The sequence below is a fragment of the Anabrus simplex genome, chromosome 14 (genome assembly GCF_040414725.1).
Source record: "Anabrus simplex isolate iqAnaSimp1 chromosome 14, ASM4041472v1, whole genome shotgun sequence".
NCBI classification, from domain to species: Eukaryota; Metazoa; Arthropoda; class Insecta; order Orthoptera; family Tettigoniidae; genus Anabrus; species Anabrus simplex.
Genome location: NC_090278.1, coordinates 26,946,860 through 26,960,997, shown reverse-complemented (window position 1 = coordinate 26,960,997; position 14,138 = coordinate 26,946,860). Strand labels below are relative to the sequence as shown.

The 14,138-nt window shown below is 37.8% G+C and overlaps 1 protein-coding gene across 1 annotated transcript in view; it reads left to right on the top strand.

The window, feature by feature from the left end:
- The window catches only part of LOC136885784 (coiled-coil domain-containing protein 39), a 137,938-nt gene that overhangs the window by 24,334 nt on the left and 99,466 nt on the right, over window positions 1–14,138 (top strand). Inside the window, exons 6-7 of the mRNA XM_067158520.2 lie at window positions 4,393–4,584; window positions 7,758–7,973. Of these exons, the coding sequence (XP_067014621.2) occupies window positions 4,393–4,584; window positions 7,758–7,973 (408 nt within the window). The remainder of the gene's footprint in view (window positions 1–4,392; window positions 4,585–7,757; window positions 7,974–14,138) is intronic.

Here is a 14,138-nt window from a genome sequence, read left to right as displayed (position 1 = left end):
CTACGTACCTAAAGTTATATAGAATTAAATTGCCAGTCATTTATGTCTTATACATTTTTCATGAATTTTGATTTTTGGTGCTAAGTCCATATCAGTGCCAAGCCACGAGGAAATGAGTGAACAGAATTTAATGAAAATGGTATGTACTATCTGCGCCTGACACGAAGTCACAGCAGCTTGTAGGTACGGCAAGAGGAACAGATGCATGTTCGTTATTAAACCGTTCATTGTGCACTACTCACAGTCAATGGGTAACTAAAGCACCATTGTACTACCATTTTGAAACTTCACAGCAGCACCTCAGTTCGCAAAAATAACGGGCAGAACCGATGTTTATAGTCAGGCCTTGATTACCATACTAACCATGATAATAGAATTCATGAATTTAGACTTCAATTGCTTTGTCCATATTCATAATTATAGTATTGGCTTTACGTCCCACTAACTACTTTCCTGGTTTTTGGAGAACGCTGAGGTGCCGGAATTTTGTCCCACGGGAGGTCTTTTACGTGTCAGTAAATCTACTGACACAAAGCTGGCGTATTTGAGCACCTTCAAATACCACCGGTCTGAGCCAGGATCAAACCTGCCAAGTTGGGGTGAGAAGGCCAGCGCCTCAACCATCCGAGCCACTCAGCCCATATTAACGCTGAGCATTGCTAACATGGAAATATTGTTTAATCGTGTTAACTGACGATGGTTCTTGTCATGATTGCCTTAAGGTGTAAAACCGCGTTGTCATTGGTCCATATTGACAAGGAAAATTGTGAAGATGATTTTAAAAAATGAGAAAAGATCATGAAGGAACGGTCTCTTGAAGAATAAGACAAGAAGGATTCATGAAAGAAGGAAGAGCGTCTCCGAAGACCGTAAAAGTAGTTAGTGGGATGTAAAACAAATAACATTATTATTAAAAGAAGGAAGGACTCCCTTTCCATTAGATGCCCTAATATGACAGAGTCGGAAGAAAACTAAACAGGGAGATGATTATTTTAATGTGTATTGTTACCAGGGATGAGAGCTGATTCCACCATTATGGACCAGAAAATAAACGACAGAGCATAGAGTGGCACCATTTGAATTCGCTGGAAAAAAAAGCAAAGACAGTGAAGTCTGCTGGCAAAGTTATGGGCACTGTCTTTTGGGATGCATTCTGGCTGAATTTCTTGTGCAACTTGCTTTACGTCGCACCAACACAGATAGGTCTTATGGCGACGATGGGATGGGAAAAGGCTAGGTAGGGGAAGGAAGCGGCCGTGGCCTTAATTAAGGTACAGCCCCAGCATTTGCCTGGTGTGAAAATGGGAAACCACGGAAAACCATTTTCAGGGCTGCCGACAGTGGGGTTCAAACCTACTATCTCCCAAATACTGGATACTGGCCGCATTTAAGCGACTGCAGCTATCGAGCTTGGTTGAATTTCTTGAACTTGCTGCCTGTTACATTGAAATGCTTCACAAGCTTCGTCCTGCATTGCATGATGAACGTCCTGGAAAGAACCTTATCATGCAGCACGATAATGCACCCCCACAGTGCTCGTTTCACCAGCGAGAACATAGAAAAATTTGGATGGGGAGTTATGCCGCATCCTCCCTACAGTCCCGACTTGACACCCTCTGACTACCATCTTTTTGGTTTTGTGAAGGAGCAGATGAGAGGCCAGCACTATGAGATGCAGGAGGACGTGAAGAGAGCAGTGGTGGAACGGACTTCTACAGTCAAGGGATTTTTCAAACTTCCACAGTTGTGGAAAAAATGTGCCCAAAGGAATGGAGACTATGTTGAAAAATAAACAAAAGTGTATAGTTTGAAATATGTATCAAAATTAACCCATTCGATTCATTTGATGTTACGTTCACACAAGCATTAACCGGGCCTTCAACTCAAATGACGAGACATTCATGCACTGTGCCGAGTTTTATGTACTAGCTTATTTTGACCACCCCTGCAAGGATTTCCCTTTTGCAAACTTCTGTGAATAGAACAGGAACGTGGCCTGTTTCGATTAGAAAGTATATATAACCAAGCTCAATAGTTGCAGTCGCTTAAGTGCGGCCAGTATCCAGTATTCGGGAGATAGTGGGTTCGAACCCCACTGTCGGCAGCCCTGAAGATGGTTTTCCATGGTTTCCCATTTTCACACCAGGCAAATGCTGGGGCTGTACCTTAATTAAGGCCACAGACGCTTCCTTCCCACTCCTAGCCCTTTCCTATCCCATCGTCGCCATAAGACCTATCTGTGTCAATGCGATGTAAAGCAGCTTTAAAAAAAAAAGTATACTACCACCTCTCCTTCTATGTCGGCTAATATTCTGATTATAAGCTGTAAATTTCATTTTTGTTCCGTATTGAAGTGCAGTTATAAGAAATAAATTGACTAGAGGGTCCACCTTTTCAATACAATATATCAAGTAAATAATCAAATAAATAATATTATTATAATATTGTCAATTTATTTCTTATAATATTCTGATGGTGAATCTTTTTTTTTTTCCACCAACAGCATTTGAACCAATTATCCATGGTGCCATTAAATAAAGACTTAATACGTTTACAATTATGCAACCAGATGGGCTGTTTCAGACGATTAGGGCCAATGTCTAGAAAGAAATCGTCACATTCTACTTTTTCATCTTGGCTTCACATTAGAGTTGGGCAGACCGGAACAGTCAGTTGTTCTGGACCATTAGGAACTTGAGGTGGAGTGTTTCGTTACAGTGTGCCGGTATGCGGCACACGGGATACAGGACTGTAACTGCGCAGTAGAGAGAACTTTGTGAGGCAAGATGACATGGAATGTGCTGCTATACCGGACGCGCTGTGTGTAGTTCCGGGCAGCGTAAAGCTGCATGGAACGTGAAGGCACAGTCGGAACACTGAAATTCGTGCCAAATAATAACGTTTAAAGGCTGCTTTTAGGTGAAGATTTTTTTCGGTCAGTATGAAATACACATAAGACGGTCATAATGGCAGTACAGGTGTTTAAAAGTACGTAATCCAAGAATATTTTCACCGGTTGAATGTATCAGCCTATATTGTGAGAAGTTAGGGCCAGGATAAAACTTCACGGCATGCGTCAGAACTCTGAAATAGGCTCCCAGAAAATCATGTCTAAATGTTTTTTTAGGATAAGAATATTTTCATTCATTCTGAACTTTACCAGTCACAATTACACTGGCAGTAGATGTGTTCACAAATGTCACAATGTTATTTTCACCAATTAAAAATATACTCGCACAGTCGAGGAAACATTCGTCAGTACTCTATTTACGTACACAATATACAAGCGGAGCATGAAAATAATAAAAATAACCCATAGAAGCAAAACACAAAGATTAAAATTAAACACTATATAGGCCTACAAGTGGAACAGAAGATTAAAAACTATACAAGCAGAACACGAAAATAGAAATTGTGGGATGTTTAAGTTTCAAATGTCTCGTCATTGTGCCAGTTGAAGATCCCTTTACAGGCAAAATAGAAGAACATAAATTGCATTTTACTCTGTCTGGTTTTATTCTAGTAAAAAATTCGTAAACAGGACTCCGGTGCAACATTATTCAAAGTTTACCGTCTTTCATACGGTATATATTATTAGGCTTCATTGAAAACACACCTACAAAACAGAACACATTAAGTTATCCGTACTGAGCTCGATAGCTGCAGTCGCTTAAGTGCGGCCAGTATCCAGTATTTGGGAGATAGTAGGTTCGAACCCCACTGTCGGCAGCCCTGAAAATGGTTTTCCGTGGTTTCCCATTTTCACACCAGGCAAATGCTGGGGCTGTACCTTAATTAAGGCCACGGCCGCTTCCTTCCCACTCCTAGCCCTATCCTGTCCCATCGTCGCCGTAAGACCTATCTGTGTCGGTGCGACGTAAAACAACTAGCCAAAAAAAAAAAAAAAAAATCCGTGTGTACCAAAGACCAGTTTCCGGTGCAACGGAACTCACAGAACAAAGAGGATACGACAGAACACGGAACACAGAACACTCCAGCACATGGCGGCACACTGCCGGTATCGACAGTCAGCTAGTGGGCGAAGGGCAGCGCATAGTGGCGCTTCTGACGAGGTAGTGAGTCACGGTCTCGTCTCGCTTGAGAATGTTGCGGAACAACTGCTGCTCCATGTTCCAGAACAGCGGAACATAACTGTGCACCGGCACAGTGTGCCAAAACAGGGACATAGTGCCCAACTCTACTTCTCATAGGTCAGAGTCTAGCAAGGTGGTATTGATATGAGTTCCTGATGCCTTGGTGAAACTGCTGTAGTTAGGACTGAAGGTAACAAATGAAGATATGATTAGACATATCGTTTCTACTTGTTTCACAGAAATTTTGTTTGTGTATTATAAGATTTTACTAATTTTGTATGATATTCTCTCATTGCAGGCGGTTGCTGATGCTCGAGCTCGTAACCGTGAGAAACAGGAATTGAGGGATGAGGCTAAACGTTTCTATGACAATGAGGTCAACAATACTAGTGAAATGGAGACTGAGCTGAAGGAGGAAGAACTCAGGATACGAAAGCAGACCGAAATGAACAAGCTACTTGACAAAGCTGTGGATGAACTGAAGAATGAGGTAAGATGTCTTATTTCAGTACTTAGTTCTGGAGGCTGGGGACTTCAGTTAATAAGATCGTGTGGTGACAAAGGGACTCTGGAGCTACTTCCACTAATGTTTGCCAAGCCTTTCCCCGAATACCCCTAGTTAACCCTTAAATCAATGAGTTTTTTTTTTTTTTTTAATTAGAAAATATTTTTGGATCCCCTGAAATGTTTATAGTAAGGGAAAATTCCATGTCGGTAGTTTAAAGAGCAAAGAGTTTTTTGCATGTTGTATACATGAGTGTCAAAAAGTTTAAACTCACCTCTAAAATTCCCTATATATATTCTTGAAACTGATGCTTAATTGAGATTTATTGTATTTCTGGCTGCAGGTATTTGTCTATTCTGATCTATTACACAGTAAAATATATTTACTTATATTTAAAAATGATTTAGGTCGTTGTCATTGGCCGCTACTCGTTTCCGAGAATACGTTTTTCTCATTCAATTCTTCTTAAAGTCTGTTGGATCTGATGTACTTTGTGCTTTTCATGGTTTCAATTTCTTGTCTGCTCAAACAGTGAGACACCTTTTGGAGTCAAATAACATGGTTTTGTGCAGTTGTTGCCCAGGTGTTAGCATTTATGTTGGTGCTATTCATAGTCTTCTTAAGCTGGTCTTTATAACGTTTCAAAGGAGCACCTTGAAGCCTTTTGCCATGACCAATCTCACCGTAGATAAGTTGTTTAGGCAGTCTGTTATCATTCATACGCTGGATGTGACCAACCTATCGAAGCCGATGATTGATGATGAAGGGTTCTATGTTGTTCATATGCGCCTTGTCAAGAACTGCCACAACGCTTATGTGGTTATCCCATTTGATGTTCATGATGGTTCTAAGTTTCTGCTGATGGAAACGTTCCATTTTCTTTATATCATGACGGTGAAGTGTACAGTAATGGCATTAAATAGAGCATTATGTATAAAAGGTGCACGCTTATCATGATACTTTGGGCTATTTATCTATTAAGTAGTAACCGTCGAGCTGATCATAACTACCAGTATTACCTACATATTAGGAATGTGCGTTCATATTTGCCCCTTGACAATGGCATTACTTTTTCTTCAGATTCAGATAGTGAGTAAAAACTATTTAATATCAGCCCCCCCCTTTTTTAGATATGTTTTGAAGTTACTTAAGGGAATATCTTTCCATTGGGGAGGTAGCTTATTAAATAAATTAATTCTATGATATCTATAATTTTCTTGTGTCTTTTTCAATCTGACGTATGGTAAATCCAAATCATTCCTTCTCCATGTATCGTATGAGTGTACATTTCTAGGAGATGTCAGAACATTGAGATTTTATTTCATATTTAAGGATGCAATGAAATATGTGTAGTAATGGGAAATCATAATAGCAAGTTCTTGAAACATAGGCCTGCATGACTCCCTATTGGCCTTGCCTTTTGTACATCTTATTGCCTTCTTTTGCCACTTAAACACATCTTCCCCATAATATGGTACCATATGATAAATATGAATGAAAGAAAACATAGTATGCACACAACATCTGATTACTACTAACTGACTCTCTCAGTCTTTGAAGTAAAAATAACCCTCTAGACTGTCTTTTGTGTGTGAGTACAGGGTCTGTCTTATAAACCCAGACTGAGTGCATGGTGTTTCTACTCTGCGCTACAGCAGCTACCTCAACCCAACTTACGTCGCGCGCGGCCGCCCTGCTTTAAGCATATATACAATCTTATACAAAATCTTACCTTATAAATGATGCTGGAAGTGTCATCCTTCATAATGAGGGACTTCATAAACACCATTAGTGAGAGTTATGACTGTTCACACGACCATTAAGATGAAACAAGACCTCATGAGAAAAGAACACAAGCTGTAGATTGAATAAACGATCGTTCAAGATTTGCACTAATGTCATGTAGCTTTTCCTCTGTTAAAACTGTTTGTGTGTGCGTATGTTTTTTATTGAGCACTGAGCTAGTAGTTTCAAATGTATTTACAATTACATGAACTTTTGTTCGTGAAATTGGCACTTCACCAGGAAATTGCTGAACGAATGCATTGCATCACCGTCGAGCCGACTCTTGCTTAAAATAACTGTTACATACGAAAGTATGGTGTTGCAATGATAACTGTCTCACAGTGTTAGCAGCTGAGATTCAGACTGGCTGCTGATGCTGGGATGAACACGTGCACGCTGCCTGCAAAGTCAAGAACTATGTGCCTGCATCCCGTACAGCTGCTCAGGTCTCTGAGAGTAAAAACACCACTGGATGGTCAGGGTTTTTAACCTCCTGAGACCTGGCGCCCTTTTAAAAGGACACTGTTCAAATATGAATCATTTATTTATATTTATATTTAAAAAATTAAATAAATAAAAATTTAGCAAAAGTTTGTGTTACAAATTTTCGGAAATTCATTCACCTTGGTGTGGTATGCTAATCATTTCACTATCTCCCACCAAGGCACTGTTAGGGAAGCAAACACTTTTATGAGATTTGACCGAAAGAAAAATGGTCTGGGCCTCAGGAGGATAAGAGAGACCTTGTATACCAAGATAACTTAGAATCCAAATCAGTGTTCTCCCCAGAGATGTTTGTAAGCCTGGTGGCAGGAATTAGTAGCTCAGATCCTTTCAATTGGTAGAGCAACCGACGCGAAATCGGTTGTGGGTTCGGATCCCACTGGTGTCCGGCTGGCCATTTTTGTTCTGTACTTAACATCTCTTCAGCACGTACTACATGTACGTAACACGACCTAATACGGTGAAAGTCTGTTTCGATTACAATGCGGTCGGGAAAATTCAATATTCATATGTTCATTCTCATCTAATATTGATTTAATTAAGTGGAAATAAATAACTTCTGTCTTGTTGCTATTTAAAGATAGTTTGTTAGCCTGTAACCAATTGCTGGATGAATGATTCCCATTGCACTTTACATAATCCCAGTCCTTTATATTTGTTTGAATTGGTAATGGAACATAACTCGTACTGAGAACCATAACTTAATTCTTTTTGATGTTGGTACTCATAACAAGTTTTCAGTTGGCTGTCTTAACTTAGTTGATGATATGCTGTAGTCTGTAGTCAGCATATTTGCTGTTGTCAATGATTTCCCCCACATACATTTTTCTTCTTATGCTAAAGTCTAAGCTGTTGTAATCTTGTTATAGTTAATGGCAATACAACGTTCTCTGGTGGTGAGCAACAAGAAACTAGAGGAGCAACGTCTTAACAACAAGCACATTAAGCAAGAAATTGTGAGCAAGGAACTTCGCTTGGTGGAAATGAGGGAAATCAATGAGACCCTCAAGAAAAAGCTAGAGGAGGCAGAAAATAATCTGATGACTGCTGCAGAGCGATCAAAGCAGATCCAAGACATGATAGAGGTAGGATTATTTTATTCATTTTTATTTATTTTTTGCCTTTATAAGTGGCAAAGTTTAGGCTCTTGGCCCTCTCTTACACTTAACCACATTCTATTCTTCTTCTTTTGTTTCACCATCTTTGGGGTATGTTGAATCAAACATTTCTCTGGGTGTTGGTCTTTTCTTAGTGCCCAGTATTTTTCGTTCTTTCTGATCTTCGTTTCCTCTCATCTTCCAAGAAAATAGGTTTGATTTTTAATGTAGATTTGTCTTGGAACCTTATATTTTTGTCTTTAGTTATTACTTTAGCTGTTTGATTGAATAGTGAATTTTCTGTAATTGCCTTTTTTAAACAAATTAATAAGATTATGATTAAGACAACACTGATGATGATTGTAATGGGGGAGAGAAACTTTTACAATCTGATGTGAGAAAAAAAGGGGTTCTTGATAACATTTTGTGTGTATCTAGATGACAGTGGGTAGGCCTAATAATGATGACACTAACAATATTTAAAAACGAACAAGTAAGTTTTAACATAATATACACCATTGGTTCTAAAGTTAGAAAACTAATGCTCTGTGTGACTTCATGATCATCATCATCTGGAGCAGTTTCCAACCACAGGCTGAGTCTGCTTGGAATATAAGCCTCTCCACCACTTCTCTTCTGTCCCTATCATCCAGTTCCCCCTCCTCTTGCCTTGATGCTCTTCTTTACACCTTTCAGCCTTCTGTTCCCCGGTCTTCCTCTAGGTCTCCTTCCCTTCAACTACATTTCTAACATCTTTCTTGGTATCCTCTCTTCTGTCATTCTCTTAACATGTCCATACCAGTGCAGCCTTGATTTTTCGATTTTTTCCTGTAGGGGTACCTCATTTACCATTTCCCGAACTCTCTCATTTGTTACTCTGTCCATTTTTGTTAAACCTCCTCGACACCTCTGAAACTTCATTTCCACTGCTTGTATTCTACTTTTATTCCTCTCCTTCATCACCCATGTTTCTGGTCCATATGTCAAAACTGGCACAAAATAAGTCTGGTAGATAATTCCTTTACATCTCTTTTTTTTTTTTTTTTTTTTTTTTTGCTAGTTGCTTTACGTTGCACTGACACAGATAGGTCTTATGGCGACAATGGGACAGGAAAGGACTAGGAGTGGGAAGGAAGCGGCCGTGGCCTTAATTAAGGTACATCCCCAGCATTTGCCTGGTGTGAAAATGGGAAACCACGGAAAACCATTTTCAGGGCTGCCGTCAGTGGGGTTCGAACCTACTATCTCCCGAATACTGGATACTGGCCGCACTTAAGCGACTTCAGCTATCGACTGCAAATATCATCAAGATGCACGGCACTTCTAACGAAATTCAACTCATAATAGTCACCATTTAACTCAGCAACGACACACGCACTTTTCTCAATGATATCTATAGACCAAGATAACTTTATAACTAGCAGCAATTTATGAAAATTGTAATAAATGGAAAAACAATATAAACTTTAATTTAGCATCATACATATGCCATACACTCACCAATTTACTAGTGCAAAGTGGTAAAAACAAACAGTATGAATAAGAAACTGGACCTATTCCATTAGTTTACTATTTTATCTACTTTTAACCGGCTTGCCATGTCAGATCAAAAATTTTTCATGTATATACTATAGACGATAACAATCTCATAGTACTAATGTTAACAAGTGTAAACCTCATTTTATGCACAATAAAATAGGTGCATGAGGTAACACATATCATATAACAAGCATTTTATAGCCAAGAAAGTTCCATTTCAATAAGCGTTTCATGTTTGTTCCAACTGGACTAGTTATACAAAAGTGAAATATCCTAAATATCAATGCAAAAAGTGTAAATAATCCTATTGACATTTCATAGATCAGATACAATGAAGTGATAAGCCTCAAATAACAAATATTTTCAAGACATTACAACAAATTTACAATTACTAGTGTGTATAAGTGCAAACTTCATTCCAGGTTCAATAATATAGGCACAGTGTGACGATATGCCTTAACAATAATATACTTTTTAAGCCAAAGATAGACATATTTATCATTTTAAGAAGCAATTCTGAATGTTTGAATCAAATGGATCAATTATATTAAGTGTAATATCCTAAACACTAATGTAAACAAATGTAAAATCCATTTAATGTATAATAGTCTAGACATAGTGGGGTCATATACCTCACACAGCAGGTGCTTTTAACCAAAGATATACTCACTAATATTTTAACAAACAACTTTTAACGTCTGATTTAAGTGGACTAGTTTTACAAGGTGTAATCTTTTATATGTGATGTTTTTGTAACTATTTCTTTGTGTGTCAGCTGAGGATGATCCCATAGGGATCGAAACCGGTACTGACTGAATTTACTACTTTAAAGTAAATAAATTAATGTATTGATAAGGTGGAGACTTCTCAATTATCTTTATGTTGTAGTAGCAATCAATACGGAGATGAAGCTAATAGACTATGCAGCTATCGAGCTCGGTCTTTACATCTCTGTGGTACATCCCTGTTCCATGCCAATCCTCCCACACACTCTTAAAGAATCCATTTACATATGTTCCTCTTTCATTGATTTCTATTCTGTTTCCTCCATTTTCTTCAATTACACTTCCCAGGTATTTAAAGCTTTCAGTTTTTTTTGTTTCAAGTTAGTGCATCTTAATATTAGTAACTTATGAATTTATGTAAATACTTAAGTACTACATCATTCATTCTCACATTCATCCATACATACATACATCCTGGCTACACACTTGGCAAGAACTTCTGACAGTGGCTAATATTGTGAAGTTCCTAATTCTCAACAGGAGAGAATTCCATACACTTGGGATGAATGGTTATACACTGATGTTCGAGAGAGGAGTTAGATCAAGTGTAATGCTGATGAATGGAAAAGAGGTAGCTGAGATCTGAGGTAAGGTACTGCAGGGTTGCTTCATTTAAAAGTTGGAAGATGAGTGTCTCATAATAGAGGGTGACATGTGGTATACTTCAATGCAAAAATAAAGCGCATGCAAGAGTTCATTGCTTTCTGAAATTTCTTTGTTTGTTCCTCGGTAGCATCAACTAATACAACATCACAATAGGTGAATAAGGGTAACATGAGTGTCTGAATTAATCTTATTTTCATAGCGTGTGAAAGAAGTGACTGGTGAATTCTTAGGGGGTGAAGCGAAGCATATACTTTCCTGCAAGTATCCGTTACTTGTTCACTCCAGTATGAGGTTTCTTTTATAATGACCCCAAGGCTTTTCACAGACTTTAGCAAAGGTATTACCACTCCTGTCCAAGTGCAGAAACCTGCTGGACGCCTGTAATTTTATTCTCCCACTCTGATGTTTTATTGCCTAATACTACACGCTGAGCATTAAACCTTTGAAAATTATAACAGTACAGTTTTGTATTATTAGCTCTTTCACTGCAGCATTATACAAGTAATATTTTTGTAGTTCAGTGTGTATTTTTCAACCAATTTTCAGAATTTTTACAAGTTACTTAATACTTTTAAAAGTTATGTTATATGAGCATACAGAACTCTTTTATGCTGTTGGAACATCTTTTTCATACCTAGCACTGAAGTCTCATATGGTATGGTTTGTCTCAAAACATGGGACAAGACACTTTTGCTTAATTTTCTGGACAACCCTTGCTGTGAATGATCACTCCACATATCAATAACACTATTATCTTCACTTTAATTAATATTGCCAGACACTTCTGAGTCAAAATCTGCCATTTAAAGCTGATGCACATGATCTTCATCCTTATAGTAATGCCATTGCATGCTGCCAGTTTACAAACTATGTTCTTCTTCTATCGATTTTGGCCAGCTGTGGACCACGTGGACCAAGTTTATAAACATTTTCAATTTATAAATTTAAATACCTAGGAAGTAAGCTACCTGGGAGACAGTGGTGAACGATAGACTGTGGGTAAAAAGAGAAGATTGGAAGAGGCTTTAACGACCTGCATAAGCAGAAACGTTTCAGAAAGAAGAATAAGAATAAGAATGCAGACCTTCATAGAAAGATCTTATTGTTGTATGTAGTTACACATAAAATATAGGTTAGTGTTTGTTAAAATCTTAAGGTGTTTTTTTACAAATGTCTGTATCAAGTATTAAATAAAATATGTTCAACACTTTTGCTGGAGGCTGTGGTTCCTATTAGATTGGACTTGAGGAGGAATTTCTTGTAACAGTTTTGCAAGCTGAATGCTAGGCTTGGTTTCATAAAAATGTTAAAAAAGAAGAAGTCTTGAAAGTAAGAAGCAATTATTTAAAGATTGTTAAGGTCATTATTATGGGCTAAAGATGAATTTCATTTCTTTTTAGCTGCCAGGCCCCTGCTGGCGAGATGTAGTATTTACACTGCACTGTGTCTTCTGGTATGGCCTAGAGCAGTTTGTTACTTTCATTGACCTGTCTCAGTCTCATCCTTGGCTTTGACAATTTGAAAGTAACTAACCTCATGTTTTATCCATATTGAAAGTCTGTTTAGTTACAGTAAACAATGTTTTATTATAAACCACCTATTCATTACATTAAAGTATTATTACATTTAGAGATTCACCATTAATATAAAGTTATAAGCGGGACATGTTTCGCTCCCTTATAGCCAGCCAATCTAGAATCTCAAAGATTGGTTTTTATGTTTACAACTAATAACTTAAAAACTATTTGTACATTTTACAATCTTAAACTTATTTTACTAATATCATAGAAGGCAAAATCATTGGTAGCATGTCTTATTAAGTAGAACTTAACAGTAGAAAAGTTGATTAAAATACATTCATTTAAAATTATGGTAGAATAAGTTTGCTCTCAAATATTTACAAACATATTGGGATGTCTAAAACCATGAAAAATGACTTGTGATTCAATCTTAAGAACTTATGATTAGGTCGTAGATATTTAAAACATGAGATCAGGCTAAAAGTTTATGTTATCCTTTGAGGATAAGAGTCTATAAAATTCTAAGATTTCGTCATCTTGTCGATTGTAACATGTGACAGGTTAAACTTTAGTCTTTACGAAGTTTGAAGTTTTGTTGTCATTTGATACCGGTGATGTTGTTGATTGAGTATGTATTTGTTGACATCAATGACCGAAGCTTTGAAGCAATGAATTAAAATTGAGCGTACTTAAAAGGGACGTTTCAACGAACAATGTAGCAACAATTAAATTGAAATAATAAATATGGTAGTTCAACCTATTCAATACAAGTAAATAAGAGATGTAGAGATTACATTCTTATTTAATTAAAAGTGGAAATGGTACCGGTTTCGACCCCAGTCTGGGTCATCATCAGCCGATTATAACTCGAAAAACAATGCATAAGTAAGAAAGAAGTTAACGGTCAAGTCCACACAATATCAGTTGAAGAGGCGATATGACGGGGGTAGGCACTGTAAAATTCAGACGAAGTAGAATGTAAGTCACTTAAAAGAAGTAATGCGTAATCTTTCGAGCATCAGCACGGCACACGCAATGTTTTTTCTCGTCAACTGTTCTAAAAATCTTCAAGATCATAATTACGTATTCAATTATATTGAATCGTATTATAAGTATATATATATATAGGTGGCGTGTTGGTTACAGTTGAATGAAAAATAGTAAGGGTTAGCAGTGGAAGCATAATAACTAAACAACAACCAAACGCTGGGCAACTAGAGGAGAACCGTGGATGGTACAGATGGAAATTACGAGGAGATAAGAGGGTTTCTGAGAATATCAAAGAATTAATATTTTTTTGTTATTTGCTTTACGTCGCACCGACACAGATAGGTCTTATGGCGACGACGGGATAGGAAAGGCCTAGGAATGGGATGGAAGCGGCCATGGCCTTAATTAAGGTACAGCCCCAGCATTTGCCTAGTGTGAAAATGGCAAACCACGGAAAACCATCTTCAGGTATGCCGACAGTGGGATTTGAACCCACTATCTTCCGATTACTGGATACTGGCCGCACTTAAGCGACTGCAGCTATCGAGCTGGGTATAAAGGGTTCTCTTTGTACTTAAAGGTATTTGGTTATCCCCTAGAAGAGACTTAACTTGGTGATAAAATTTTGCTCCTTTTTGGACTCTGTTAGTGATTTCAGTAGAAGACTTTGCGTCACTACTACCAAGATATTGAAAATGGTTAACGGTTTCTAG